The sequence below is a fragment of the Microcaecilia unicolor genome, chromosome 2 (assembly GCF_901765095.1).
Source record: "Microcaecilia unicolor chromosome 2, aMicUni1.1, whole genome shotgun sequence".
Classification (NCBI taxonomy): domain Eukaryota; kingdom Metazoa; phylum Chordata; class Amphibia; order Gymnophiona; family Siphonopidae; genus Microcaecilia; species Microcaecilia unicolor.
Genome location: NC_044032.1, coordinates 102,393,919 through 102,408,565, shown reverse-complemented (window position 1 = coordinate 102,408,565; position 14,647 = coordinate 102,393,919). Strand labels below are relative to the sequence as shown.

The 14,647-nt window shown below is 42.5% G+C and overlaps 1 protein-coding gene across 5 annotated transcripts in view; it reads left to right on the top strand.

Annotated features, from left to right (window-relative positions):
• The window catches only part of ELOVL7 (ELOVL fatty acid elongase 7), a 116,159-nt gene that overhangs the window by 57,728 nt on the left and 43,784 nt on the right, over positions 1-14,647 (top strand). For all 5 annotated transcript variants that reach the window (XM_030193161.1, XM_030193160.1, XM_030193162.1 and 2 more), the window contains one exon: positions 14,044-14,124. In XM_030193161.1, coding sequence (XP_030049021.1) covers positions 14,044-14,124 — 81 coding nt within the window. The remainder of the gene's footprint in view (positions 1-14,043; positions 14,125-14,647) is intronic.

Genomic DNA, 14,647 nt, shown 5'->3' with positions numbered 1-14,647 from the left:
GGTAGGGTCAAGCGAAGGCTTCTTCAGGAGCGGTGTGACCATAGCATGTTTGAAGGCATCAGGAAAGGTCACACTGGAAAGAGAGAGATTGAGGATATGACAGATAAAAGGGGTGAGAGTAGGAGAGATAGTGTTAAGAAGGTGGGTAGGAATGGAATCAGAGGGACAGTACTAGGAGGAGAATGAGAAATGGAGCCATATGTAGTGACTCAGGCAGTCCCAAGTGCTAGGTAACAGTCATGAAAAAGTGTGGCAAGGGGCAGCAGGGCAGATGAGTAGATGATGCAGGCTGGAACAGAGGATGATGGAGGCGGGTCCAGATGATGGAGGCTGGCTCAAAGGATGCAGGCTATGATACAGATGATGGAGGCTGGGGCAGAGGACGCAGGCTGAGCAGAGGACGCAGGCTGGAGCAGGTGATGCAGGCAGGTGTAGATGATGCAGGCAGGAGTAGATGATGCAGGCTGAGCAAAGGATGCAGGCTGGAACAAATGATGCAGGCTGGAACAAATGATGCAGGCTGAACAGATGATGCAGGCTGGGGTAGAGGATGCAGGCAGGAACAGAAGCCTTGTGATGGGAGGTGGATGGGCAGACAGTGTCTTATCTTGTTTTGTGCAGCAGACAAATGAGGGTCATAATTCGGACCCCAAACAGGCTCCACCAGCACTGGTGCTGGTAGATGTGGCAAAGATCTGCTGGTTAAGTACAGCTGAAACCGAAGGTCAAGGTCTCACCCCAAACAGGGCCCCGAGGTGCTGGGCAAACGAGGCAGAGCACTGCCCAGCTGGCTCTGCACAGATGAACCGAAGACCGAACTTGAACTCCAGCAGGGCCCTGTGCCTTCAGGTGGAAGGGCATACAACGATTCAATCAGAACTGTTCAGCCAAGATTGGGATTTGGGGAACAATGCGCCACCTTGCCAGGCGCTCCCGCCAGGTCAGACAGCCCCAAAGATCTGACGCCACGGTGCAACAGTGTAGACTCAACAATAGAGATCCAGTAAATGTGTGGCAGTTAGCCCAGCAAGGCTCGGCAAAGGCCGTGTAGCACAGCAGCAACGACAAAGAAAGCCAATTCAATGCACACCAAGTGAAGAGCCGGCGTCTAATGAGGCAGTCTTGATCCAGCAACCGCCAGCGACCAGCCAAACAGAGGCGGTGCGGATCGCCAGCCAAGACGGAATCACACAGCAGTATCGGGGTAAATATAAATTGGGTATATTGGAGTTTAGAAGGTCCGTGGCAGAACGGGCAAATTCAGTTGATGGTGTTAGAGCAGTGAATTCAAGCGAAGCGCCAGGACGGCTGTTTACAAGATGGAATGTTAACAGCAACGATCGCCAGGTTGGGCCATTAACAACGTGGTTGGGGTCTCGGGTTCTCACATGTTATAGGCCAGGTGGATTATTGGTGGGATCCAGTGCAAAACTGGGCTGTTTAACAAGATGGAATGTTAACAGCAACGATCGCCAAGTTGGGCCATTAACAACGTGGTTGAGGTCTCAGCACTCACATGTTATAGGCCAGATGGATTTTCGGTGGTCTCTGGTTCAAAACCGCCAATCAAAAGCTGATCAAAGCAAAAGGACTTAACGACGGGCTCAGCGATTGCTCACAGTGAACCTCGAACAGATCAAGTAAGGTTATTTGCTGATTGCGGTCAGATTTTCTGTTTGGCTTCGACAGAGCTAGTTATTCCTCAGCCATCTTCTCGGCGGCCATCTTGTTTGGTATACTCTATTGCTGGGTTTACCAACAACACATGCTCTTGTCAGCATTACCATCAAACAGTTGTTGACAAAATACCTGCTTGTAACTCGCCTTGAGCTATAACTGACAAAAGTCTAAGCCATATCCTGTTAATAAATATTTAAATGAATTCCACAGAGAAATGCTCTGATCCAGGCTATACATGTGTTGCCAGTTGTATGCTGCGTTTGTACCTTGCTTAGATTTAAGAAAATAGGTGGGTTATAAGTTTATAAATATACACAGTGTCTAGATATCCCCTTCTCATCCTCCCTATTTCCTCCCCAACAGGGTGTTGCTTTTCAAGGAATGTGTAATATGTGAGTGCTAGTGACATTCCATTTTTGTAGCACAAGTGTGGTTTCATTTCAGGCTTTCTTATAATTGGAAAACACAAACTTAAAAAATGTATAGTTCACCTTTTTGCTCTTCATGACAACAATTGATCATTATGTCTAGATTTTATAAAACTTTCAACTAAGTAGACATACAGAAGAATATTAGTAGGTCAGCTAAATTGTTTTGTGGGAGTTGAAGGGGGGAGAGTTCATCCTGTTCTCCTTAGTTGGTATTTGAACTACTGCAACTGGTAACCAAATTCAAAGAAATGTTCATTAGAAACTCCACCCAAAACTATCTTCTGGAATGTACATATACTTGCATGTGCAAACCTATATGGAAAAAAAATAAAATTGAGAAAATACTACAATTGGTTCCCCTGATGACGCTTGGTATATATCAGATGCAAAACAAAAGATACAAATTTGTGTAATTGTGCATCTGTATTTGTGGAATTTGTGGATTCCCCAAATATTACCTCATGATCTCCATGAATCCCTCTATGTTATAAAAACTTGGTATAGATGTGATGAAAAATCCATGGTGGCATATTCATGGAATATATGAATTCCCCAAAACTTTCCTCTGCCGTGATCCTCATGGACTCGTGTCTTATCAGTATTTTGCTATAAATCTGATCTAAAACCAGTTATGAGGTGAGTGCATGGTGTATTTGTAGAATAGTAGATCCACAAAATATAACACTCTAATGATTGTTGTGGATTTAGGTAAATTCTGAAAATGAGTAGCTCTAATGCAAAACTCCAAAGACATAAAAGGCAACAATTATGTACTTGTATTGCACAAACAGGTGAACCTCACCCTCTTACCACTTTTGTCAAAATCCTTATGTCCCCTGTTGGCATGGAGTGAACTTTGGTGTGAATAAGGCATGTAATGGGAAGGTTATTGGTGGGGAGTATGCTCACTCTCTTATTCTCTGATAAGTTTCAATTTTAACAAAAGGTAGACTGATATTCAATTCATAACAGACCTTATATGCCGCTAATATCCCCTGTTCAGGGTTCAGTGTGGTTTATAGAGATCTTTACTGGCCATACTAGATAAAGAAGTTAATATTGTCTAAATAAAAGAACTTTCCAGGCTAGGGAGGGTTCACAACTAAGCAGGAGTAGGACTTCCCACCAAAAAGGGAGGAAGTTCTGTACTTATAGTGTAGGTGCAATGATGTAAGATTGTCTTCAGCTGGACACTGGTACTTATGACCTGGATTAGCCACTGTTGGAGAAACAGGATACTGGGTTTGATTTGACCTTTAGTCTGTCCCATTATGGCGATTGATTATGTACAGCTTGGCCTCGAGACTTGCCTTACCAGGAGGTGATTAAGGGGGGGGGGGGGTCTTTTACTAAAGCTTAGCACGAGTTATCTGCAGTAGGGCCCATAGGTATTAAATGGGCTTTCCTTCAGATAACTCAAGCTAAGCTTTAGTAAAAGACCCCCAAAGTGTTTTAGTGTCTTTTGAAAGGAGGAGGAGGAGACAGATTTTATTTTTGAGGAAGTCCTTGTAATTAGTTCCTAAAATTTTGAAGTCTAGGGAATTAAGAAACCGTTCTCCACCTCAGTGGTGGAGATAAAGCCAGACTAAATTGTGAATCCTAATATAATATGTAGGTATATTGTTATTAATTTTCAACCTATTCACATATTTCAAGAGTTCAAGCAAACTCTGTGACCTACCCCATTCTATTGCCTGTGTTCTCCCTCTCTTTCCCTTCCCCAACATACTTCCAGCCACTTTCCACTGCCAAATATTGTGTGAAGAAACACAAAATCTTGCAAATGGACATTCAGAAGTTACCATACCAGCACCAAGTCCAAGAATTCAAAATACACCAGCCCTACCTATAAGTCAGCAGTACACCTTCATTTGGGAAAAGAGGACAAGCCATACTGCTACAGATTCCGATACCCAACCTACATGTTAATTGAATCCCTCACCTCAGTTACACATTTAAAACAGACTATTACCTAGTGAAAATGAAAAAACTTAAATGAAAACCTGAGACCCCAGGCTTACTGAAGAAAGGGGAAGCAAATACATTTCTTCAGACCAAAAGATAAGTAATGCACATTTTCAAAGGTGACACTTCATTTTCTAAAAAAAAAATAAATAAATAAATAACTTGTTCCTTTTGGTCATTTTTCCAGTTATGTTGGTCTTGGTCTTCTTTTACCAATTCCTCTTGTTTTTGCTTAAGTCCTGTAGGATCTCCTATTTTCAGTTTTGTCACTCCTCCCTCTTTTTCCCTTCATCTCTAACATCAATCCTTCTGCTTCAACTTTTTTTCTCCATGTCTGTTATCTGCTTTTTAAATCTACTTTCAGCTAGATTTTATTTCTCCTTTTTTCACTCCAGCCCTGTATTCCTCCACTTCTTATCCTTATTTCTCTAGTCCTTCCATTTCCACCTATCACTCATTCCCATTTTTCAACAACTTTCTTCCAATCCCCAGCATCAAACACCAGCTCTCTGCTCTGTCCCCAGCTCCAGCATCAGTTGGCAGCTCCTTTCTCCCAGTGCCCAGCCCCAGGATTGGCCTCCATCTCCTCTCTCTCCTTCTCTCCACCCCCACCCTTATAGCACAACATCCTTCCCTGTCTCTCCACCTTCCACTCTTGTATCCAAGTATCTTCCCCCTCTCCTCAATATTTGTAGACTAGTATCTCCCCCCTCTATCTCCTGGAGGAGTAGCCTAGTGGTTAGAGCAGCGGACTCTGATCCTGGGGAACTGGGTTCGATTCCCACTGCAGCTCCTTGTGACTCTGGGCAAGTCACTTAACCCTCCATTGTCTCAGGTACGAATAAGTACCTGTATATACTATGTAAACCGCTTTGAATGTAGTTACAAAAACCACAGAAAGGCGGTATATCAAGCCCCATTCCCTTGTTTCCATAGTCAGCATCTCCCTCTCTATTCCTTTCTTCTCCTTCCACCCCCCCAGTCAACATCCCCCCTTCTCACTTTCCTCCCCAATGGTTCATCATTTCTCCATCTCCCTTCCCTTTCCCTTCTCCAATAGTCCAGCATTTCTGCTTCCTGTTCCCTCCCCAACTAGTGAACCAGCTTCTAACTTGGCTTCGCAAGCCCCCTCCCCCCCAAGCCATGTGTACTTTGTAAAGGTTTTTTTGTGTTTGGAGCAGCAGCAACACATACATTCTGCTCGTGCCCTCCACGCAGTCTTCATTCTGATGGTTCCCACCTATGTGACAACATGAAAATGCATAAGAGTGAAGGCTGCGGGGAGAGTGCAAACAGTGTGCATGGGTTGCTGCTCCAAGTAGAAAAAAAACTTTTAAAAGGTACACCTGGGGGAGGGTGCCTTGAGAGGCAAGGGAGATGCCAGATCACTGGGGGGGGGGGGGGGGGGTAAAGAAGGGTTGATGAATTGAGGAGAGGGGGAGATGTTTCAAGCCTGACTGTGGGGGTGGAGGGAGAAGGAGGCACTCCATTGAATAGTGTTTGGGGGGGCACTGCCCAACTTCACCCCTCCAAACTATGCCCATGTATGTACCCCAGTCTCTCTTCAGTGAGCTACACAGGGGTGTGATAGATCCAGGAGGCTACACTAAGAATGAATGCTGCATTGAAGTAATTCTTAGATTCCCCCCCCCCCCTTTTTTTTTAATCACTGCTTGAGGGCTTGATTATTCTTTTCATTTTTTTGTTTTGTTTTGTTGTGTTTATAAATGCTTCAGTCTACAGATTGTAATAATTCTATATCAGTAGCCAAACGTAAGAGATGTATTCTAAGACTCAGCCAATGTGTGCTACAGTGCTAGTAATTACCTTATGAATGCAAAGAAGATATTGGTGCTTTTTAGTGTTAGAAGGTATCGTCTGTTAAGTATTTGAGTATGTGTGTAAGAGGAATCCATGCTGGTAGTTTTTTATTTGATCATATTGATAAGATAAATAACTAGCCAAATATTACTCATGTCCTTTTAATAGAACTCTCATTTATTTTAGAAACTGAGAATAAACTATTAGTACCAGGGCAGACTTGATTACATTTTGATGGTGGAATGATATTGACAGGATAATAAATACTGCACCACAGGAGCTGAGAACATGACTAGCTCTGACAATATTCTATAAATGTTGACTTGCACTAATCACTTTATTTGTACATGTAGTTGAAACTTTAAAAAAAATCGTTTTCATGGGTAAAACTGTGCATTTTCTGTAGAAATGGGCTTTTACAAAAGTTCTCGCTCTTATATTCATGTACAAGTATATGTGCATTTCTTAGCTGCTGTAATGGAGGCATTCTGGGGGTGGGGTTTGGAATTACACACATGTGTATTTCAGCTGGGCACCACATGATGGAGGAAGCTGGTGTGCTTGTCCGCCTGGCCGAGATGAGCAGACGGACGCAGCAATGTCAAGGGAAATTAGGGAAGCGAATAAAAAGGGCAATGTAATATTAATGGGTGACTTCAATTATCCAGATATATACTGGGTGAATGAAACATCGGTACACGCAAGGGAGATGAAATTTCTTGATGAAATCAAGGACGGCTTCATGGAACAGCTGGTTCAGGAGCCGACAAGAGAAGGAAAAATACTAGACTTAATCATTAGTGGAGCTCATGATCTGGTGCAGGGGGTAACGGTGCGAGGGCTGCTTGATAACAGTGATCATAATATGATCGGTTTTGCTATTGGCTACGAAGTAAGTGAACTCAGGAAATCAAATACACTAGCGTTTAACTTTAGAAAAGGAGACTACGATAAAATGAGGAGAACGGTGAAAAAAAGACTGAAAGGAGCGGCTGAAAGGGTAAAAAACTTGAATCAGGCGTGGATGCTGTTCAAAAACACCATCCTAGAAGTACAGGACAAATATATTCCGCGTATTAGAAAAAGAGGAAAAAAGACCAAACGTGGCTAAATGGTAAGGTAAAGGAAGCTATTTGAGCCAAAAAACAATCCTTCAGAAAATGGAGAAGGGAACCGACTGAAGACAATAAGGTAAAGCATAAGGAATGTCAAGCCAAATGCAAAAAGGAGATAAGGAGGGCTAAGAAGGACTTTGAAAAAAAGTTAGTGTTAGAAGCGAAAACACATAGCAAAATTTTTTTTTAGGTATATTAAAAGCAGAAAGCCGGCTAAAGAATCAGTAGGGCCGCTGGACGACTGTGGTGTGAAAGGGGCGATCAGGGAAGACAAAGCTGTAGCGGAGAAATTAAATGAATTCTTTGCTTCGGTCTTCACCGAGGAGGATTTGGAAGGGATACAGGTGCCGGAGAAGGTATTTGAAGTTGTAAGCATTTATAGGTGAATAAGTCTTCTGGGCAAAGCTACCCAATGAGTAATTCCCAGGGTCCGTTTACAGGAGTCTGGCTAAACCAACTTCCTAGCTCTGTCCAGGGGTTATATATTATAAAGGAACCTGGCTGTTCTGGGCCTACACCAGAACTTTTCTTCTGTTAGAGAGAACTGGAATAAAAGTAAAGTCACTGCTGTGAAATACATTAATTTATTATATAGGTAAGAAAATAGAATAATACACCCTACACTACAGCTCAGCTGTACAAATGTAGCTCCCTTATGCTGATAAGCCACTGTAGAATGTATTGTCTAACTAAAACACTGATATCACTGGTTACTAGGTTATTACACAATCCTGATTAGTAATACTGACTAGGTCATGAAGTAATACAGTTAGCAGCACATCTTCTTGATCACAAAGTTCTGACTAACCCGCCTTTGCTGAGGTAAGAACCCACTAGCTAATCCCCGACTATAGGAAATAAATCCCCGTAATTCTCACTGAGCTGACTCTAGGTGGTCTCTCAGATGAAATAGACACAGGTTTTTCCCTTTAGACTCCAGCTGTTTTCCACAGCGAGTCCCCGTCTTAGGAAACAGCACATGCTCTCTGCAGCATGCAGGATTACAGTCTCTCTGGCCGGTAGAGCTGAACCAACAGGTACTTTATTCAGATGGTCAGTTCACAAGGTTGTGGACCACTTCAGGTCTCGCTGGTCTTCTTGCCAGCTGCCCTTCTTCCAGTAGAACAAGACAAATTCCCCTTTCTTCTTTTCTTTCTTATTTTCTGTGTCCTCTGACTCCTCTTTCTGGTTTTCGCTCTCTGGCCCCTGATTCCCAGGTGACCAGACAGCAACCAATCAGGATCTTGTCCAGCTCCTTCCCTGAGCAAGAAAAACCTTTTTTTGATCTTCCAGTTGTTACATTGTGGTATGCATTCCTGTCTCTCATCAGACTCGTTGGCACCATGGCCTTACCCCCTGTAGCTCATCAGGGAGGTGCAAGGGTCAGGTAGCCCACTGCATATCCTTGAGTTTTTTTCAGACCTGCCAGTTATTTACCACAAGCAGAGCTCTGCCACAAACAGAAAGTTGAATCTGCTTGGTCACTGAAGTGCAGGGTCTTAGTTCACAGACTCCATCTTGACATAGTTGTATACACAGGCTGAGAGCAGCAGAGTGAGGCTCACAGGGAAATAGCCCTACAGATTCCCCTCCTTGGAGACGGCATTTATTGCAAGGGAGTAAAAGCCGTCTCCAACCTAACTAGCAATACAACCAGACGGGTTAAATCAGGACTCATGGTCAAGACTAAGGACACAGGGACAATAAATGTCAGTAATTCCACACTAACACTCTCTTCATGTTACCAGAAGCGAAAACTTCCTAAATTCATAACACATTGTTCAACTAAGTTACAAAAAGGCTAATACAGCAATTACTAACGCTAGAACAACTTATAGGGTGTTAGCAGTCATGTCTTAACACATGGAGTAAATCAATATCAAATCATAATCCTATAAAACGCACGGTGAGTACATATTCTGATAATGGACGGAAACTGATATATGATGGAGAATCACTCAACAGAGTTACACATAGTCTCTCAATCTCATAGTGGACCTTGAGGGGTGATGAGGTGCACATGGACAACTTCTCACATCCAGAAGACCTCCAACAGGAACAAGATGGTCCACGTCATGGTGATGGTGATGATGATGATAAGCATTGAACATAGTTCAAAAATAAAGTCAATGAAATGTCCACAAATAAACAAAACACATCCCAAACTTCACTTTCAGATCTCTTGATCGGTTGAAATAAAGTAAAACCACACAGATCCCCCCCCCCCCCCCCCGACACAAGAACAAAAGAATGATTCTTGAAAAGATAAAAAACAAAAACATCCAACAGTCATGACTAAACGAGGAAAATCATGAGGAACAAGGGGAAGGAATGTTGGAAACCACAATGGATTAGGAAGCAGGGTGTCAGGAACATCTTGAGGAATGACATCAGGAAGGGAGACTGGATCAATCCGATTGACAACTGCACCGCATCTTCCCGATTGATTTTCTTTTGTAACTGAAAAACAAAGCACACGCAGCTATTCTGCTTCATGGTTAGTTTGGGCCATCTCAACAATGCTGGTATCTGGAACCAAATGACTAGGATGACATGGTCTCAACTGAATGATGTGGACCCATTTAAGGTTATCTTCACCTTGAGAATTTTTTCTGAGGTGAATTTGGTAAGCCACAGGTGAAGCTTTTTCTACTATAGGGAAAGGACCATGCCAACTGGGCAAAAATTTCTTTTCTTTAACCTTATTTCTTGCAAAATTGAAATAGAATACCTTGTCGCCAATCTGGTACTCTTTGGAGGTAGTCCCTTGATCATAGTAGGCTTTTCTACCTAAAGCGGACGAGTCAGACAGACTAAATGAACTTGTGGAGCTACTGTTAGTAATATGCAATTTATCCCTAAAATCAGGTGTGGTACCGGAAGATTGGAGGGTGGCCAATGTAATGCCGATTTTTAAAAAGGGTTCCAGAGGAGATCCGGGAAATTATAGACCGGTGAGTCTGATGTCGCTGCCGGGAAAAATGGTGGAGGCTATTAAGAATAAAATTACGGAGCACATACAAAAGCATGGGCTACTGAGACAAAGTCAGCACGGATTTAGTGAAGGGAAGTCTTGCCTCACAAATCTACTGCATTTTTTCGAGGGGGTGAACAAACATGTGGACAAAGGGGAGCCAGTGGATATTGTATATCTAGATTTTCAGAAGTGCCTCATGAAAGACTCCAAAGGAAACTGGAGAGTCATGGGATTGGAGGCAGTGTATTATTATGAATTAAGAGCTGGTTAAAAGATAGGAAGCAGAGAGTAGGGTTGAATGGTCAGTATTCTCAATGGAGAAGGGTAATTAGTGGGGTCCCTCAGGGGTCTGTGCTGGGACCGCTGCTTTTTAACGTATTTATAAATGCCCTTGAGATGGGAGTAACTAGTGAGGTAATTAAATTCACAGATGACACAGTTATCCAGGGTTGTCTCGTCGCGGGAGGAGTGTGAAAGATTACAAGAGGACCTCATGAGACTGGGGGATTGGGCGTCCAAATAGCAGATGAAGTTCAACGTTGACAAGTGCAAAGTGATGCACATGGGAAGGAGGAACCCGAATTACGGCTATGTCATGCAAGGTTCCACTTTAGGAGTTACGGACCGAGAAAGGGATCTGGGAGTCATCGTGGATAGGACATTGAAATCTTCCGCTCAATGTGTTACGGCGGCCAAGAAGGCAAACAGAATGTTGAGTATTATTAGAAAAGGGATGGAAAACAAGCATGAGGATGTTATAATGCCGTTATATCGCTCCATGGTGCGACCGCACCTGGAGTATTGTGTTCAGTTCTGGTCGCCTCATCTCAAAAAAGATATAAAGGAATTGAAGAAGGTGCAGAGGAGGGCGACGAAAATGATAAAAGGGATGGGACGACTGCCTTATGAGGAGAGGTTAAGAAGGCTAGGACTCTTTAGCCTGGAGAAAAGGCGGTTGAGGGGTGATATGATAAGAGGTCTACAAAATTTTGAGTGGGGTAGAGCAGACAGATGTGAAGCGTTTGTTTACGCTTTCTAACAATAATAAAACTAGGGGACACAAGATGAAATTAGAATGTGGTAGGTTTAAAACAAATTGGAGAAAGTTTTTCTTTACTCGGCGCGTGGTTAGACTCTGGAACTCATTGCCGGAGAAGGTACTGACGGCAGCTGGCCTTGCTGAGTTTAAAGGGGGTCTGGACAGATTCCTGAAGGAAAAGTCCATTGATCGTTATTAAATTCTGTGAGTAGAAGCCTTGGAGGCAACTTGTTTCACACTAGGACACAGCCAGTGCCTCGCTCATTTCATCATTGGCTTCAATATAACATCCACAGTTCTTAAACTAATAACTCAATAATTGCTTTAATAAATTTAAATATCAAAATTCACTTATTTCAAATGTAATTCTTCCATTGTCAAGGACCTCCACCAACATGAATCATGTTATGCAAAGCTGCTCCGGGGTATGATCCTGTGAGGCACTAAAACATGTTTCCTTAGTGCTGCTTATCCAACGATTCAAAAATGAATCGTTGGATAAGCATTTTCAGCAAGAAAGGATTTGTCAATGGGACATTCAGTCTTTCTCTGCTGATTAGTTGTCTCCTTTTTTTCATATGCATCAAAAGCTTTAAATAGCAATTAAAGCAACAATCATATCTGGTTTTCTATACAGAATTATTTTTTTCATATCTGCAAAATGAGGAAAGGTAGCATTTTCCATAGAGAGAGAGAAACTCAAGGTCAGTAGATCATGATGCAAAAGAGAAGGGAGGGAAACTCGGGGTAAGTACTACTTTCCAGAGAACATGACCTTCCGGTAAGTACAGAAGTAACCAATACTAACATCTCAGCATGCTTGAGATAAATGTGGAGCAAGGTAGTAAAGGAAGGTAAAGGTATAGATAGTGGAGTGGTAACAAAGTAGGTTAAAGGGAAGGCTTATGTATGAAAACACACCATTCCTATTGCCTAGAACAAAGGGCCAGAAGAAGGAATTGACAAAGTTTATATACTTACCTAAATAGCAGTATACTGTATTCAGGAGCCTGGAAGAAGTGACAAGGTTGAGTAGCATGAGACAATGATAAGACTTTGTTTTCAGAAACAATTGGAGGAAGTGTAGGTCACCTTCCATAGGAGACAGAACAGCATGGTTATAGGTGAAAGCTACTTGTGAAAGGGCTGAGCCACAACCCAGTCGAGTTTTCAAGATTTCCACAATGAATATGCATGAGATTTAAATTCGTGCAGTGGAAGCAGTACATGTAAATCAATTTTGTGCATATTCATTACAGAAATCTTCCAAATCTGAGTGGATTGTGGTCCACTGGGTTAAGGTGTGACCTCTTGCAGGTGGTCCAACTTCTATGGCTAATGATCTGGGAGGTAGGAGGATAATATCAGATGTGCTAGTCCTGTGGGTGGGGGCAGCCAGGCAGACTGGACAGTTACATACTGTAGGGCTCCAGCACCTGAGGGCCAGTATTAATATTCACATCCTCCCCCCAGCTCCTCCTCCAGTGCCCCCCCCCCCCTCAGGCTGACACCCAGGGGCAATATTCCCTGACCTCTCCCATTGCTATACCATTGAGATTGGATGGACCAAATATTTTATTTATATATTTAGCAGACACCTAGACCACTGTTCTAGGCAGTTAACAGGCATCTATTTTATGGGATCTATCAGTTTATGATCTAGATTAACCATTGCCTGAAATATGATGCTGAGGTTGATGGACCTTGATCTCAGTCAGGATAGCTTTCCTTATGTTCATATGATAGAGGAAGTGGCACATAGTAGATATTGACAAATATACAGTCTTAGTTCGTATCTGTCGACATTTAAAGAAATGCAGACTACTGCCATCTGGATATTGACCCATTAATTTTCTTCAGCAGCAGCATTCATATTGACATTGAAAATTGACAGGTCAATATTCCTTCTCCTGTTTGGTGGTGTCCAGGAGTTTTGTCGGTACAGCCAATATTCAGTTTGCACCCAAGTATTTAACTGGTCAAAGTTTAGCCTGCCTTTTGTGTAGTCCAATATACCCAGTTAGCTATGTGGGCACTGAATATCACTGGTACCCATATAATACTTGATACCACTCCTCGATAGCCTCAGCACTAACCAGCAAGTGCTGTGGCACAATCCAATAAAGTGTTGCTGAATAGTGACTCCTGGGCCGACCCCGCATTATTTAACTGGGCAGGAGCCTGTCTTACCTGCTTGAAATGCTTTAAATGTCAACCCCTGAATTTTTTGCAGGCTGTTATCTCTTTATTGGGCTAACATGAATGTTTTTAAAATTGAGGTTTTGAAGTCATGTTACAGGGCTGAACCAAGGGTATCTGATGCTCTAAGAAAACCTTCAGCCAAGTAGTGGCTGAAACTTCATCTAGTCACTCCCCCCCCCCCCCCCCCCAGTCCAGTCTCCTTTCCTACCTTCACTTCTCTCCCCCATGTCCAGAATCTCCCTCCTTTCCCATCTCCCTACATCTGTCTAGGCCCAAACTTCCTGTTTGAGGGGGGACTGGATGCAGCAGGTGTTGAGTGCAGATCTGTACTGAAAGGCCCCATGCCACACTCGCAGCAACTTAGTGCTGCTTTCCTGATGCACTAGCAAATGTGCTGTGCCCCCCCCCCCCCCACCGGGGCTCCTTAATTCTGCCTCCTTAGGCAGATGCCTAGTCCACCTAGTGGTAAGGCTGGACCTGACCACATTGATAAAATCACAGAGCTCTCTTTATACCTTTATCTGGCCCAATTAAAGGCGCTCCAATATACTAAAAATCTTTGATATTTAGACTCTGCACTCAAAAGATCTAGTTTTTACCATTTGCTGTTTAGAAATAACATTTTGAAAGAAAAACGTGTGTGTAAATTTGCAAAGATCTGCATAGATTTCAAAATCAAAATAGGATCTTTTTTTTTTTAATGAAAAAAAATTGAGAATTAAATTAATTCCATGCTTTTGTAATCATTGACACACTTATTCAGCCATCCTAAAGCGCTGATTGATGTGGCTTGTTTTTTCTTGATCCTTCAAGTTCCTTATGTCGGGCTGGGCCACTGGCTATTCATTCCAATGTGACATTGTCGACTACTCCAGGTCACCTCAAGCTGTGAGAGTAAGTAATTTCGCTGATGCTAAATTTTCATGCTAGATTGATTACATGTCCTTCCTGCTAATGCTTTAGATCATGGATGTGCTTCACCTCTAGTACACTTAATGTGAGTGCATTAATCAGTGACAAGAGCATCATTACAGGTAAAAAAAAAATGGCAAGGTCATTTCAGGCATCCTGGTTTTATCGTTTTTAGAGCTTTTGTGTTTCAAATAAGTGTTTTTTTTTCCTCTCACACTTTTACGCCTAGGAACAAAAAATATACTTAGATCTTCATTCATGAGAAGTGTACCATATCTCTAGGAAAGATTGTTATGCTATCGAGCTCTGAATATGTACCTTCTGCCACTGCTTTTTCCTCTAATATATATTTTTAAAAATTGACAGAATAACAAGTAATTATTTTTTGTTAAGAATTGGAGGGGTGTGTGTGTTTTTAAAAAATTTTTTAAATTGAACTTAATCACTTAATTAAAAATGTAGAGCTCATTTGCAGTACACCCCCCCCCCCCCCTCTACACACACA